The sequence below is a fragment of the Schistocerca cancellata genome, chromosome 7 (genome assembly GCF_023864275.1).
Source record: "Schistocerca cancellata isolate TAMUIC-IGC-003103 chromosome 7, iqSchCanc2.1, whole genome shotgun sequence".
In the NCBI taxonomy this organism is placed as follows: domain Eukaryota; kingdom Metazoa; phylum Arthropoda; class Insecta; order Orthoptera; family Acrididae; genus Schistocerca; species Schistocerca cancellata.
Window position 1 is genome coordinate 594,472,090 of NC_064632.1, and position 15,095 is coordinate 594,487,184.

A 15,095-nucleotide genomic window follows, 5' to 3' on the forward strand; every position below is an offset into this window, starting at 1 on the left:
TCTCTTAGTTACTGCTTGATGTTGGTGATCATTGTCATTAGAATGTTTGGATGTATGTATTCGTAGTGTAATCTTGTCATTGTTGGATCTAGACGTTGTGTAAAGTAAGGGTGCTGTCCATTATTCGATATTGGAGCCGGCTGCATAGTCAGTGGTTGAGGTTTGTCTTCAATTTGTTCCTTGAGAGTGCGATCACTGTACGAGCTGGACTTCGAGTAGTCGCCAGGCGCTGCACTACGAGTGGAATCTTCCAAAATCAGATAGCGATCCGCAGTCGTAACATCGACTGTGAAATAAAAAACTGTACCTAATTAAAGCTGTAGTGGTCCATTGGTTTGCCGAAGTGTTTTGTGCGGCAGGAAGCCATATATTAACGGCATAGCGACGTTGGTACAGTACGATCCATTGTCGTAAGTTCGATCTTGGGTACCGCCAGTCGGCGCGTTACAACAGGTATGTTGGTTCTTAGACGATTCTCAGGTAATGTCAACTGCTTTTACTGCTAATGTTGCTAACTGATCGTGATCTTAGATATGAACTACTTTAGATGAGTCTGACGAAAATAATCTTGTCTGAATATAACCGTTACTTGCGATCTGGTTTCGACATATTGTCACCCTTAGTCATCAAATATTGGAAAGCCTTTTTGTTTTCCTTGAAAAGCAGATTAGGCAAATTTTAACTGGACTTATGAAACTGGAACTGCGTGAGTCTATTTGTAACAGAGCAGAGAATACAGTTGAAACCAGTCAGTGTCAATTAACCCTCTGGCTTCACATTAAGCTTCTTGCGTCAGCCCTGTAGAGGAAGCACAAATGACAACTACACAAGAACTGTGAATAATCCGTTACAGTACCCTATTTTCAGTTCAGATTAGATGCTATCTTGTTAGATTTTCGTATGGGCATGGAGTAGCTTTGTTTTCAACCCAGTTGAAAACAGTCGCGGAGGGGGAGGGGCGGGGGAGATTTTCTCGCCTGTTCACAATAGGTTAGTTATGACTGCAAGTCTAGAGGGGTTGGCCCTTCACTTCTCACAAGCAGAGAAAGCATCCTGGTGCTAGGTTCCAATTCGAACAGAAGATTCCTCGATAGTGGTGCCATATACCGAGAGGCATGAGCTCGAGCCCCTGAGAGCACAGTCCAAGGGGCGTCGATGCTGCCTCGACTCTACAAGGTCGGGCGCAGTACTTTTACGTGTGGCAGCGCTAGGCCCGAGTAGAGTCTGCGAAGCTTAACAGGACTCTTGAAAGCACGTCATTTAAGTAGCTGCTGCTTTATTTTGATTACTTTATCTATTTAACCTGCTCTGATCAGAGATGTCTGACGTCTGACATCTGACGAGGAGTTTACAAATACAGTAACTTTATTTACATTAGAGTTACATACGAAATGATTTTAGTTTGACAAACAGTATTAAAATGATTTGAGTGTATAGTGATAATTTGAGTAAATCACACTTACTGAACTAAAAGATAATACTGGCAGCTGTTACAACTAATACTGATAATAGTAATATTGTGACTAATAATGACGACGTAACAGACATAAAAGAATTATTGATGTATAGAACAGACGTTTCCTGATACAGCTTTTTCTGGGGAAAGGAAATTTAAGGAGACTGCACCAACTACGATCACTGGGAAGTGTGTAAGATCTGGTTAGAAAGGAGGATGTGCAAGGGTGACTAACGCCTACAGCGATAGTGGTAATCATCGGTGCTGTAGCAGCTACGTCATTACATGTCTTCTGGAGCTGGAGATGTTACTTTACTGATTTCTGTAATCTAATTTAGGACATTATTCCAGAGTAGCGTTCCTGCTACTAAAAAGGGCTTCGAAAGTGGCTGAACGATGGAATGGGACAAGGATTTTGCTCCGACCGGCACGGGTGTCATGTTGTTCAGACGTGCACTAAGGTCAAAGAGAGAGATTGACAGTACACGTTAATAAGGCAGAGGACGGAGGGTATGTATCTGCGTTTGTCTCCATGCAGCCAGGGTTGCTGCGATGGTGAAATATTATCCTAGAGTCGAAGGTGGCAGACACATTCATAACCAGTTCCAGGCGCCGTGGCCTCTGAGAAAGGCCTAGCAGGATTACATCGCTATAATCAATAGTAGGATTTACAGGTTTCATTTTCAGGTCAAGAGGGAATAGCTTATTGTATGTTTGTAGGGCATGGAGAGATACTGATGCGTTCTTGCACACTGCTTTTAAGTGCTCATTCTAATTTGGATTTTGTTCTCTATTATCCCTTTAATCTTTGCTGAAGGGGAGAAGCTCATGCCTGTCCCATTTAGGGTCTTTGCAACTGTTAACGACAAATTTACCATTACTTATTCATTGCAGGGTGGACGTAATTTTATTTCATGCATGTTTAACTGATATTGCTATTGTACAATATTGCAAAGAGCAATTGATTGTGTCCCATCACGTCACTAATTCTTGGCCGAACTCATCTTAAGTGACTTATTTTATTCCCTCTTGCTAGTTTTTCTCGTATCGCTTCCGTTTACGTTCATTAAACATGTTTATCAGTATACAGCTGTCCCTTTGAGATCTAAGTAATTTATACAATCCTTACAGCCATTTTACTGTTTGTAAGGAATTATGAACACACTAATGCATTCTGGACTTCGTACCCTTAGTGTAGTTAGCATTATCTAGACATCCTTTCGACGTAACTTATGCAAGACGACTCGTGTATGAAATGCTTGTCGAGTGTGAAAGCCAGTCCTGAATGGTCAGATGGGATCAGGTCAATTACATACGTAAAAGGAGTGCCATTTGTATAATCGCCTAAAAATATTAAGCATGCAATTGTGAAGAAAGGCGACAAAATGGATTGTAGTAATTATAGAGGGATATCGCTATTACCAGTATGTTCCAAAATTTTCTCGAATATTCTGCTAAGCAGGCTTACACCATATGCAGATGAAATTGTGGGGGACTACCAAGCCGGCTTTCGGAGGAACAGATCAACTATATTCACCCTGCGTCAAATTTTGGAAAAAAAATCTTTTCATAGATTTTACAAAAGCATATGATTCAGTATTGAAATCAAAATTGTACAGAATTGGAATACCAAAGAAGTATGTTAGACTTATAGAAGTGAGTTTGAAAAACAGAAAAGGTAGATTACGCGTGGGGAAATTGGAGTCAGAAGAATTTGTAATAAAGAACGGACTTAAGCAGGGAGCTGCCCTGTCTCCGCTACTTTTTAATTTAGTCCTAGAATATATTGTACGAATGGCAGCAGATAATTCAGAGGGTTTGGAGTTAAATGGAAATATTAAGATATTAGGGTATGCAGATGATCTAATCATTAGCGATAAGAAAGAATCTGTAACAGCAAATGAGTCAGTCAAGGCTAGTGAAAATGTAGGTCTAAGGATAAGTGAAGACAAAACTAAATATCTGGTTACTACTAGAATGCCAACAGCAGCAGATCAGGAAATGTTACGAGTTGGAGACATACAGTTTGAAAAAGTGATCACATTTAAGTATCTAGGAGTGGACATCAGTTCGAGAAATGAGATCGAATCCGAACTGAAGAAGAGATTACGGGCGGGAAATGCGTGCTACTTCTTACTGAATAGATTACTTTCATCACCGATATTGTCTAGGAATTTAAAGATTAGAATATACAAAACTATTATTCTACGAGTTATGCTATATGGGCGTGAGACTTGGTCTCTCACTGTGCAAAATGAAAAGCCGTTTCGAGTATTTGAAAACAAAATTGAGGAAAATTTTCGGAGCAAAAACGGATGAAATTAGCGAAATGTGGCGAAAACTGCGTAACGAAGAGGTTCACGAACTCTATTCAAGCACCGACATAATCGGTATTAAATCACGTAGGCTGCGATGGGCGGGTCACGTAGCTCGAATGGTTGAGGGCAGGGCAGCGCGCAGAGTACTGGTAGGGCACCTAGAGGGAAAACGTCCTGTGGGGAGACCGAGGCGTAGATGGGAGGACAATGTGAAGGCTGATTTGAGGAGCCTAGGTATTGAAGGTGAATGAAAGGAAATAGCCCAAGACAGGGACGGATGGTGAAAATACGTTGCTGCGGTAATGGACTCGAGTCAGGTATGACCAGTAAGTAAGTATGCAATTGTCAAGAAAAATCTGCTCGCTTACCCTTTGCAAGATGCCTCGCCGAAGGTTGTCTGGAAGACAGCTGTCACAGAGCCTGAGGAGACGCCCACATCCTCGGCCCTGCCCTCAGCTTGATCCGGGAACGGGCTGGCCACCGCCCCCTCCTCCTCCTCCTCCTCCTGCTCCATCTCGCTCCTCTCATCGCTGGCCTCTTGGGAAGATTCCGTGTCAGCTGGCATGTCCTGGGAGCTCTGACCGTCCCCTGTGGAGGGCGCCCTGGAGCCCGCCATGCTGTCGTCCTGAGAGGAGGAATCCTCCGCAGCCAGCGCCGGCACCCGTGCTGGAGACGCGGTCACTGGGGAGTCCAGGTCGGAATCCGAGGCCAGCCGCAGGACCCTGCGGGCCGGAGACGGCACGTCCGCGATGGCGCGCGGCCGCTGTCTGTGGTGCTGCATCGAGATGCGGTGGTGGCCGCTGGGAAGAGGAGACCGGGCTGCACTGGCTGACGACCACTTCCGAACCCACCTTTTACTCTACCCTACTATTTCGTACCAAGTCATCCTGAACACTTTCTTACCGTCTTCAGATCTAGTCAACAATGAAAGTGGCAGATTTTCCCAACTTCGCCAAGTTAATGTTCGCGGCATTTAGGACATTTCCGACAGGATCGTTCTAGCTCGTAACTTTAAATTGATGATATACCAAAATTACGGCAGTAACAGCCTTCGGTCGCAAAAATAGGTTTCGGCAACTAATAAGAGGGCTGTCATCAGAGGTAAAACATTCAAACTGGCATGTCACGTATAAAATAAATATCAAGCGATAAACCTTTAGTCACAAAATTTTAAAATAGAGAAGATACAAGGCAAGCCACTATGACGAGTTGGGGTTGAGGGGGCGCTCGACATCACGGTCATCAGTGCCCTGACGAAAGTCAGCAGGAAATCTCATGGGGGGAGGGGGGGGGGGGACGAAGGCTGTCCCCACAGCCAGAGCAGTTTATAACGTACTAAAGTCTGCCGCCCTTCCCCACCAGTTTATGGATGAGGCCTGATGGTTCACAAAATTTCACCACTCTGTTAACACTGGTATCGGTATCTAGGAAGACGGTGGGCATATCTCCAGCGAGACCAAGGGCTGCCTTATTATCAGTATACAGCCACGATATGCTGAACTGAAAGCGGCACCCCAGAAACGTCACAGAAAGGTGGATTCTCCCCCCGGAGGAGGAAGCCACGTGTGAAAGGGCTGTGCCCGATGCGCAGTCTGGTAAGCAAAACCTCCTTCCAGCGGCGAGGCCGACACGAAGCCCGCCAAGCTTTTGTGGTCGGTTTGAGCGACCGCAGTTTGTTGTCCGACACCTGCAACCATTCAGTCTCCCACTGACGCATGATGCATCTGTCAGAAAATGACATAATGGCATGCAGCGGGATGGGACATTGATGGACAGCACCATCCCAACATGTTTCCTTGGGAGCTTTACCAGCCATGTTATTACCCTGTAGCCCAACGTGGCCTGGTACCCAGCAATAGATCACCTTGCCATGGCGTTGGAGCCACTGTAAGCAGTCATGGATGAGCTGAATCAGCGGGTCTACCAGATACATTTGGTGAAGAGCTTGCAGGGCACAGAGAGTCGGAACAGACAAGAAGACTCGTACGGTGATGTCTGTGAACCCTCTCCAGGGCCGTCAGAATGCCGTATAACTCCGCGTCATAATTTGTAAATTGTTCTGGAAGGCGCACTTTGAAAACCCTATCAGGGAAAACCACAGAACAACCGAGAGCATTCCCCTGCTGGGTTCCATCTCTATAAATAACGATAAAACTATGGTACGTACTTAAAATAGATGAAAACAAAGTTGTAAAAACCATATCTGGAGTACAACTTTCGGGTACTGCGTCAAGCTTAAAATCACTTTAGGTCTCCGAAGACAACAAGGCGGCAGTGGGTTCCATCCCTGGGTGTGTATTTTCATGCCCGAGAGATCCAGATGCTTTAGGCAGGCCGTAGCACGTATACCAAATGGCTGGGTCGCGTGGGGGCCGATTCCTGAAGAGTCGTTTGAAGGCGGGTTGGTTCACTGAACTAAAGGCCAACGAGTGAGGTGACGCTGAGATTTTCAGCGCTTGTCGAGCCAAAAGGGTACGTCGCCGAATCCAGAGTACAAGCCAGTATGGGCTGTTCACACATTTCAAGCTACGGTAGAATCAGAGTCTCCTTCAGAGTTGGCGAACGATGTTAGTAGAATTAGTTATTTTTTTCAGGGGATATTTCACAGTAAGTGATCAGTACCGCCGTCGAGTCTGACAATGTCTCTCGTTACGACTGCTGACTAGTCCGAAACACAGATCAGTGCCTAAGGTCGAAAGTGTAACTCTGTACTAACAGTAAGGGCATGTTCTATCTAGGGTTGGACCCCTCCAATCAACGATCTGCTACAATGTTCAATTAAGCAAATATTTTGGGCCTTGACCAAATTAAACATTTTCGTTAGAAACAGGTATCAAAATTTATTAGTAGTTATTTAGTGACTATCAGATGAAGTAGGAATATTGTATGTAGTATTTCGCTAATGCTCAACTGGGCTAAGTGACAGCGAAATACGTTTCAGAACGCGAAGAACAGGGCCGGCAGGCTGCGTTTATATAGGCGAGGACCGTGTTATCCGCCGCGGCAGTAAAAACTCGCCTAACGCACAGCGGTTAGAAGTAGTGTGTGGCTGCCGACTCTAGCCAAATTAAACAAAAAGATTCCATTATTAACTAAATCTCATCGAGGCTAGCAAGAAATATGGGCCATTGTCGACATTAGGAATAAGGAGCCAGTTGTATGAAACGCGTCGTGGAGATAAATATACAGTGACTAGTGACAGTAAACTTGTTTCGTTTTATGTCAGTAACGGTAAAGCCTAACTTAGAACGCTCACAATTTAAAGAAACTTTAAAACCAAATACAATGAGGTGCCGAAAGTCATGGAATACAAGTAGTAACGCGTGCACACTGTATGAAAGAGCAATGCTATGGTGAAGCTGCAATTTGTACTCAGGTGATTCATGTGGAAAGGTTTCCGGCACGAGCGTGATCGCACGACGGGAATTAACAGCCTTTGAACGCGAAATGTTAGTTGAACCTGGACGCATGAATCATTCCATTTAGGAAATCGTTAGGACATTCAATATTCCAGGTTCCACATGTGGTGTTTCAAAAGTCTAATCAGGAAACATCGCGTTTTCTTTACCGCTTGAGCGACGCCAGGTTATATATATATATATATATATATATATATATATATATATATATATATAAAGTGGAGACTTGTTATTTAAAAAGATTTTGTTTCTTTTCTTTCATGTCTAGCGTGGCAGCAGGATGATCCAGTGGGGACTCCAGACGCGGCGGACGACGAGAGCTAACCACTATGGCATCGTAGTCGACGGCCGGCGGCAGGAAGAACCGTTGAAACATCATGCTGACCATTATTAAAAGCTGTTTTATGTTCTTTATAAAAGGAAAAGGAGTTCAATGTTGAAGGTGGAATGATACAAATTTGTAACTGGATGTCAATTGGTTATCAACTGTTAAACTTCGAGTGGGAAGTTAAAACAGTCAGTTGAATCTGTTTTTACGACATACATCGTAAATATTACTTATGTGTGCAATTTGCAAATTTTATTAAAATTCAGACTTCTTGAAGAGATTATGGCAGAAATTATCAGGAGTGTGGACGATCTTCATTAAGTAACTAGTTTAAAGTTTTATTAACGAGAAGTCGACACGTATTGACATTTTGAAAATAATCGATTCTGTCAAGTGTATTAAAATTCTGTTTTAAAACTTTATCGGTGATTGTGGTCAAGAAGATCGGTTTTGAAGTGGAATATTTCGTTAAATAAGAACAAGAGTGATTCTTTAGTGACAATTATTGAAGGAAAAATTAGGAGAATTTCAATTTATTCTGGCAAAGATATCAAGGAGTGTCAGACCGCACAACGAACAAATAGAAACTGACTGTTGAACTGTCTTTTTTTACGATAAAACTTGTCTACAACAGGGACTGGTGAATTTTGCTGCGTCTATCCTTATCTTCTAGGTTGGATCTGCTACAGCTCAATGTTTTGCTTTATGGATTTTTGAAGTAACTGGGAAAAGAACTTATAATTTGATCTGCGGCGGACCGTCGATTTTGGGCACACGGTTAGGCTGTTGTGAAGCCTGTTGGTTTGCAGGTTGCCTTTCTTTCCCCTGCTGCAGACATCGTTGCTGAGTTGCTGCGACAGGACAACATTTCAGGTATTACCTCGCACTACGGACAACGCAGTGGAGAACGGTCTCACAAGCGAAAGGGGCTTTTGCGTAGATTTGCGAGTGCTAACATACTAGCAACACTGCGTAAAGTAACCGCAGAAATCAATTTGGGACATACGATGAACGTATCCGTTAGGGCAGCGCTGTGAAATTTGGCGTTAAATGACTATGGCAACCGACTACCGACACAAATGCCTTTGCTAACAGCGCAACGTTGCCTGCAGTATCTCTCCTGAGCTCGCGTCCGTCTTGCTTGGACCCTAGAAGCCTGTAAAACAGCGACCCGGTCAAATCAGTCCTAATTTTAGACGGTAAGAGCTGATGCTAGAGTTTCACTGCGGTGGCGGCGACGGCGACTGCGACGACGGGTATATGGGGCGTTCGACTGCGGGTTCATCAGTACCTGTACAAAGTCCAAATTTTTACAGTGTCCAATTTTTACACAATCCAATCTATCCTTGTCACGAATGATTATGATATGACGAGGACAACACAAATCCCCATCCCAGCCAGGACCACGTGATCAAGAAGCAGCAACGCTAACCACTAAACCACGAGCTGCGAGCGTGACAGACCCCAGAAAGCCGTGCACCCAGGTTGTCAAGCCACTGTGCAGCTGCTGGCGGCTCCACAGTGGTGTACGCTATGTTGTTGGGAAATGATTACGTTAAGCTGCTTTGAGACCATCTGCAGCCTTTCCTGGCCTTCATCTTCTCGCACAATGTTGCGATTTTTGTGGATGACAATGCGCCGTGTAACTGGGCCACAATTGACCACGATTGTTTTGAAAAACGTATTTGACAGTTCGAGTGAATGACCTGTCCACGCAAACCACCTCACGTGAATCCCAATTAACATTTATGGGCCATAATCGAGAGGTCAGTCAATACAAAAAAACTTGCACCGACCTACATTTTCGCAATTACGGACGGCTGTAGAGGCAGGATGTCCCAGTATTTCTGCAGCGGCTTCCAACAACTTAAGCCCGGTCATGTCGAGTTGCTGCAAAACAGCAGGCAAAAGACAGCCCGACACGACAATAGGAGGTATGGCATGACTTGTCACCTCAGCTTAGTGCCGTTGACACCGGCCCACTGTTTCTGCTGTTGGCTCCCTACAAACATTTATAATCTCTGGAAACTGTCTGTCGCTTTTAACGAACTGCTTGTGTTTGAAGATTATTTTTACAGCCATCAGCTTTCCATCCTCAGCATCAGTAGGAGAATAAATACTGAGAAGAAAAACCTGTTTTGTGCCAAATGGAAATAACGAGATAATTTTGCTGGTCTACATCAAAATTTTAGTACTTACAAAGCAATACATAAAATGAATCGAAAATGGTTACCACACAAACGACTCATTGGCTAACGAAATATATCTCAAAGACACATTTAAAATACAGAATTTAGCTAAGGTCTTAAGTCATACAAGTTACTTATCTAAAGATAGACAGTTAACAGGCGAGTGTCATGAAAAGCATGTGTAACTTAAGATCACCAAAGAGTAAATCAAAGAATAAACCTAAGAGCAAAAAACAAACTAAGTTGTATAATTTAGTCATTAGAAGACATCAAAGTACAATTGATACCAGAATGGTTGAATTCCGGCAAAACGTTTTCATTATCTACAAATGACGATTGTAGTACAGTGGTTCTCTAACTTCCTTCTTTGGGGATCCCCTGGTCTTTTTCATTTACAAAAAGTCATTTATTATATTTTCTTCTCATTGTGTTATACGAAATTGATTTTAGAAGGATTTTATACGGCACAAACCAAATCTACATGATATAACAAAATCACCGAAAGAATATTCTTCCTCCTTCACATTTTTTGTTACTCAAAAATTTTGAAATAATATTTACAATTCAGCAAACAAGGGTTACAAGGGTATTAAAACTAATTTCCAAGTTCACTGTGACGGGAGAGCTTTCTCCGGAGAAGAAAGTTTCTCAAGACATTGTGCAACAGCAAACATAGTCTAAGTTTTTTACTTACATTCAGCTTTGAACAGTAGTTTGACTGCATAGCTGTCAAAGCTGAAAATCCAATCTCATGAAGTATATTGTTGCGAATGGAATGGGGCTCTTCCATTCATTTTGGCTCAGCGTTAGGAGTCCTTGCTATTAAGTATCCAAAACAAGAAAGACATCAAATTTCTCTTCAGTTTTTGTTCTGGGGCGCAAAAATAGGTAAGGTCATACGCATCTATGTCAGAAACGTAGAACACCAAGACGAAAAATGGCTTAACAGCGACTAACGTTAAGGTCAATCGACGGAAGGAAAGGTGGCTAAAATCCATAACTTTCTCTTGGAGAAACGGCCATAAAATACGCTATGAAGACAACGGAGGTCCTGAACCAAAGATTAAATGTCCTTCGCCTTGCTGCTAAGACAGAAAGAGTAGAACACAGCCGACAGCATACGCCCGATAACTCAGACGACAAACAAATTAGAACATAGAGGTTAAAGAAAGGCCGTTCCGTCAGAAAATGGCAAACCGCTAAAAGCTGAGGACAATGAGCGCGAAGTGGTGGGGGATCACCACTTAAATAGCTATGGCTAAAAAGACAGAGCCCAATACGAAGCCTTGATAAAATGATCTCCTTATGACGAGAGGGCCGAGGAGGGAATGGCCAAGTAAATGGGAGAGGCTTAATTCCCTGGAGCTTGTTCCCAAGAATGGAGGAACCAGTGGTGATGCCAAAGTGACGCCACACGCTGACAGACGGCACACAGGGATCAGAGGGAAAGGAAGAATTAGCAGGAAGAGGTACGAGGACTGGAGTCTTGGCAGCAGCGTCAGTTGGCTCGTTTCCCGTCAGACCGACGTGACTAGGAACTCTCAGTCACAGCGGTTCCGTCAACAGTGAGCAAGTGAAAGTTTTCCTAGACCTGTTGCACTGCGGGATGGAAGAAGTACAGCACACACAAGCTGTGAAGGGCACAAAGAGGCGGAGCACATAAATGGAAATCCTGCGTCGCTGGATGTACTGCGTGGCCTGATACAGGGCGAAAGGCTCTGCTGTAAATACCGAGCGGTGCTCCGGAACCCTACACCGAAAGTCGTTCGTGACAACGACGAAGACACACCAGACTCCAGGCAGTTCTAGAGCCATCAGTGTACACAAAGATACTATGGCAGAGGTTCGTGGGAAGGTCGTGAAGCTGATAGAGCGAGGCTGGATCAGTGTCCTTACTAACGGGATGAGTGCCGAGATGAACATGGGACGCCACACGAAGGCAAAGTGGTCAAGGGTTCACACTCATTAGGATAGTGGCAGGTAGCGTCAAGTTAAGCTGCTGGAGCAAGAGCCAAAAGAAAATTCCACGAGGTGACAACCAAGAGGGACTTGCCCTGTACTGGGGATCGAAGGAGGCGGCATAGGATCGGTAGCCACGCCTGGCGATCAAACGGCATGCATATCTGCTGAAGAGAAAATCGGAGCAGTCTGACAGCAGTAGTTGGGCAACTTCTGCATACAGAGTCTCAACTGGCCTAGTGTAAAAGGCGCCAGTGGCCATATGGATGCCACAATGGTGGATGGTATCGAGGCAGCTTAAGATTGACAGGCGTGGAAATCCATAAACGAAGCACCCGTAGTCTAGTTTCGAATGGACACGGGACCGGTACAAACAGAGGAAGGTGGTCTTATCTGCTGTCCCCAGAGGGAGGACGTTGAGGGCTCAGGTACAGCAGAGCGCCAGGTAAGGCATGTGGGAGGACCAAGAAACTTTCCTATCGAACATGAGCCCCAGGAATTTCGTAGTTTCAACGAACGGAGGAGCAACAGAACCAGGATGTAAAGATGGTGAAAGAAACAAATTGCGCCATGAGAAATTCATACAGACGGCTTTGTCAGTGGAAAAGCTAAAGCCATTGTCGATGCTCCAGGAGTAAAGGCGATGGAGAACATCGCTGGAGACGCCGCTCAAGAAGAAAAGTCCGTGGAGAACTGAAATAGACATCAAAATCATCAACGAAAAGGGAGCCAGATACCTCTGGCGGGGGATAGGTCAAAACAGGGTAATGATAGCAAAAAAGAGCGCGCTCGGGACAGAATCCTGAGGCACACTGTTTTCTTGGATGAAGGTGTCTGACAAGACAGAACGCAGACTTATCTTGAGAACTAAGTCTTTTAAAAATTCGTGAAGGAAACTGAGCATGTGGCCTCTGAAGCCCCACATGTAGAGAGAACTAAGGATACCAGTCCTCCAGCAGGTGTCTTAGGCTTTCTCCAAATGGAAAACATCGCCATAGTCTGGTATTTTCGCAGAGTACGAGTCATAACAAAATGATGACATGATCGACTACAGAACAATGCGCTCGAAATCAGCAGTGGTTAGTAAATTGTGTGACTAGCTACCGTAACAGCTGGGCATGAATTATATGTCGCATCACCTTGCGAACATAGCTGGTGAGATAAATAGTTCGCGAGCTAGAAGCAAGGTGTTTGTCCTTACCGGGCTTGGGTATAGGTATGACAGTGGCTTCACGCCAGTATCTGGGAAACTGTGTTCTCTACCTGGACGCTATTGTATTTATGAAGAAGAAAGTGCTTGCATGCAAGAGAGAGGTGCTGCAACATTTGAATATGAACATAGTCTGACCCTGGGGCACAGGACCGGAATGAAGTCAGAGCATGATATAGCTCCATCATAGTAAAGGTGGCATTGTAGCACTCACGATTCTGAGACGCCTCCACTCGTTTCCTATGGAGGAAGGTAGGGTGATAGTGGATGAAGCTCGAAATCTTCACAAAATAGCGGCCTAAGATATTTGAGATATGAATAGGGTCCACTATGACATCTGCTGCACTCAGTTCAGAAACTGGCGAATGGATCATGGCCCCAGAAAGCTGTCTGAGGTTGGCCCACATGACGGAAGAGGGAGTGGAACTGTTAAAAGAACTACTAAAGGAAATTCTGCGACAACACTGTGCCTGCAACTGCTTATAATGAATAGTTTTCTATCGTAAGATGACTGTTAAAAACGCGAAGATCACTTCTCCACAAGCGAATTGCGCCATGGCACGGCTCAGTCCGCCAAGGGATCGGGACCACGGCATGGTAAGGATGAAGCGTGAGGGATGGAACACTGCGGCTGTAAGGCTAACATTAGTAAGTTACTGCACCTGGTCATCAAGATGAGAAATATCGTTCGTCGAAGGTCGTCAGGGAGGAGTAGAGTCTCCAGCCTTATGAAGTATCCATTTGGGTTTGCACATCGGTAGGGTAGGAGGCAGCAAATAGCACATGGGAAATGGTGGCTCGAGTATGTTTCAGAGAGAATGGACCATTCGAGACGACGCGTAAGCTGGACAGTGCAGAGGGAGATGTCGATAGAGGAATAGGTGTGCGTGGAGTCTGAAGGGAACATGGATGCTCCAATGTTAAGGCAGATGAGGTTGAGTTGAGATCACACAAGAAGGCACCTCTTTGGCAGGTTTTGGAAGAGCTCCAAAGGGGATGGTGTGCATTAAAGTCACTGAGCAGCGAAAAAGGGTGAGAGTTGCCCAATAAACTGGTGAAGTCTGCCCTGGTGACACCTAATGACAGACGAATGTTAAACAGTACAAAGAAAAACTGAGGAAGAAAAATATGGACTGCAATACCCTGCAGCTGGTTGTTCAGGGAGATGGTGTGACTGTGAGCGTTATCCCAGATGAATAGGATGCCTGCTACATGAGATGGAATGCAATCCGCCAGGTATGTCATAGACAGGAAGGAATGCCAGAGTTCAAAGCGGTCATGAGGACACAATTTTGTTTCCTGGATGCAGAGAACAAGCAACCATATTCCGTGCTTGTTGGATTTACAGCCACAATTGTTCCATTGGATGAGTCATGATGAGGAAAGAAGAGGGAAGAGGAGGGAAAAAATGAAGATGTGTCATCTCGATGGCTGTCGAGTGCCAGCCTTCGAGGACACTGGTACAGGGTGCAGAAGCTGGAAGATTCCGCTTCATGGTATCTACAGAGGCACTGGCATTCTCCCTCAGTCTGCAGAGTCCAGGGCAGAAAAACGATTGATAGTGCGCACCAGCTACGTGGAGGTACGCCAGATGAGGGTATCATGTTGCGACACCACTGAAGATGACCTGAGTCGGCAAAGGAGTAGACTTTTTTTTTTATTTTTGGGGGGCTTTGTGGTTGGCAGATGATCCAGATGTTCATTGACTGGAGGGACATAGGAACTCTTCACAGGGGTATTCGTTCCGTTCTTTCCAGCCTGCTGAAGGAGGAGACGGCGATGCTACTGTGACAATGGGCGATTTTACAACCATGGTGCTGCATTTGAGGTAGCATGTCTGCGTGGTCATCTCCTTTATGGATCGAAAGGTAGCAAGAACAGTATTGTAATGGCCAGATGGTAAAATGCAGGGATTCCGACTAGCCAGCAAATTTTGAGTAACAGGGTAAGGCACTTATATTTTCACCCAAACCTCCTGGACAGTACACTTATGTCGAGATATGCAGGGCGATCTCGGGAGGTTGCTGCATGATCACTATCGCAATTGATGCAGCAGGGAAGAGGCTGAGTATTGCTGTCTTAAGCATCCCTACACATCTGACCAGGGTGTCGATAGGACATTCTAGTGTGGTTGTAATAATGACACTGGTAGCAGTGCATCAGGTTTAGAAAGTATGGTCGCACCATGCTAAATTCATTGCCTGCTTTGATCTTTG

The 15,095-nt window shown here is 44.8% G+C and overlaps 1 protein-coding gene across 1 annotated transcript in view; it reads right to left on the bottom strand.

Annotated features, from left to right (window-relative positions):
* The window catches only part of LOC126092924 (uncharacterized), a 57,819-nt gene that overhangs the window by 13,114 nt on the left and 29,610 nt on the right, over positions 1–15,095 (bottom strand). Inside the window, exon 5 of the mRNA XM_049908655.1 lies at positions 4,143–4,574. Within this exon, the coding sequence (XP_049764612.1) occupies positions 4,143–4,574 (432 nt within the window). The remainder of the gene's footprint in view (positions 1–4,142; positions 4,575–15,095) is intronic.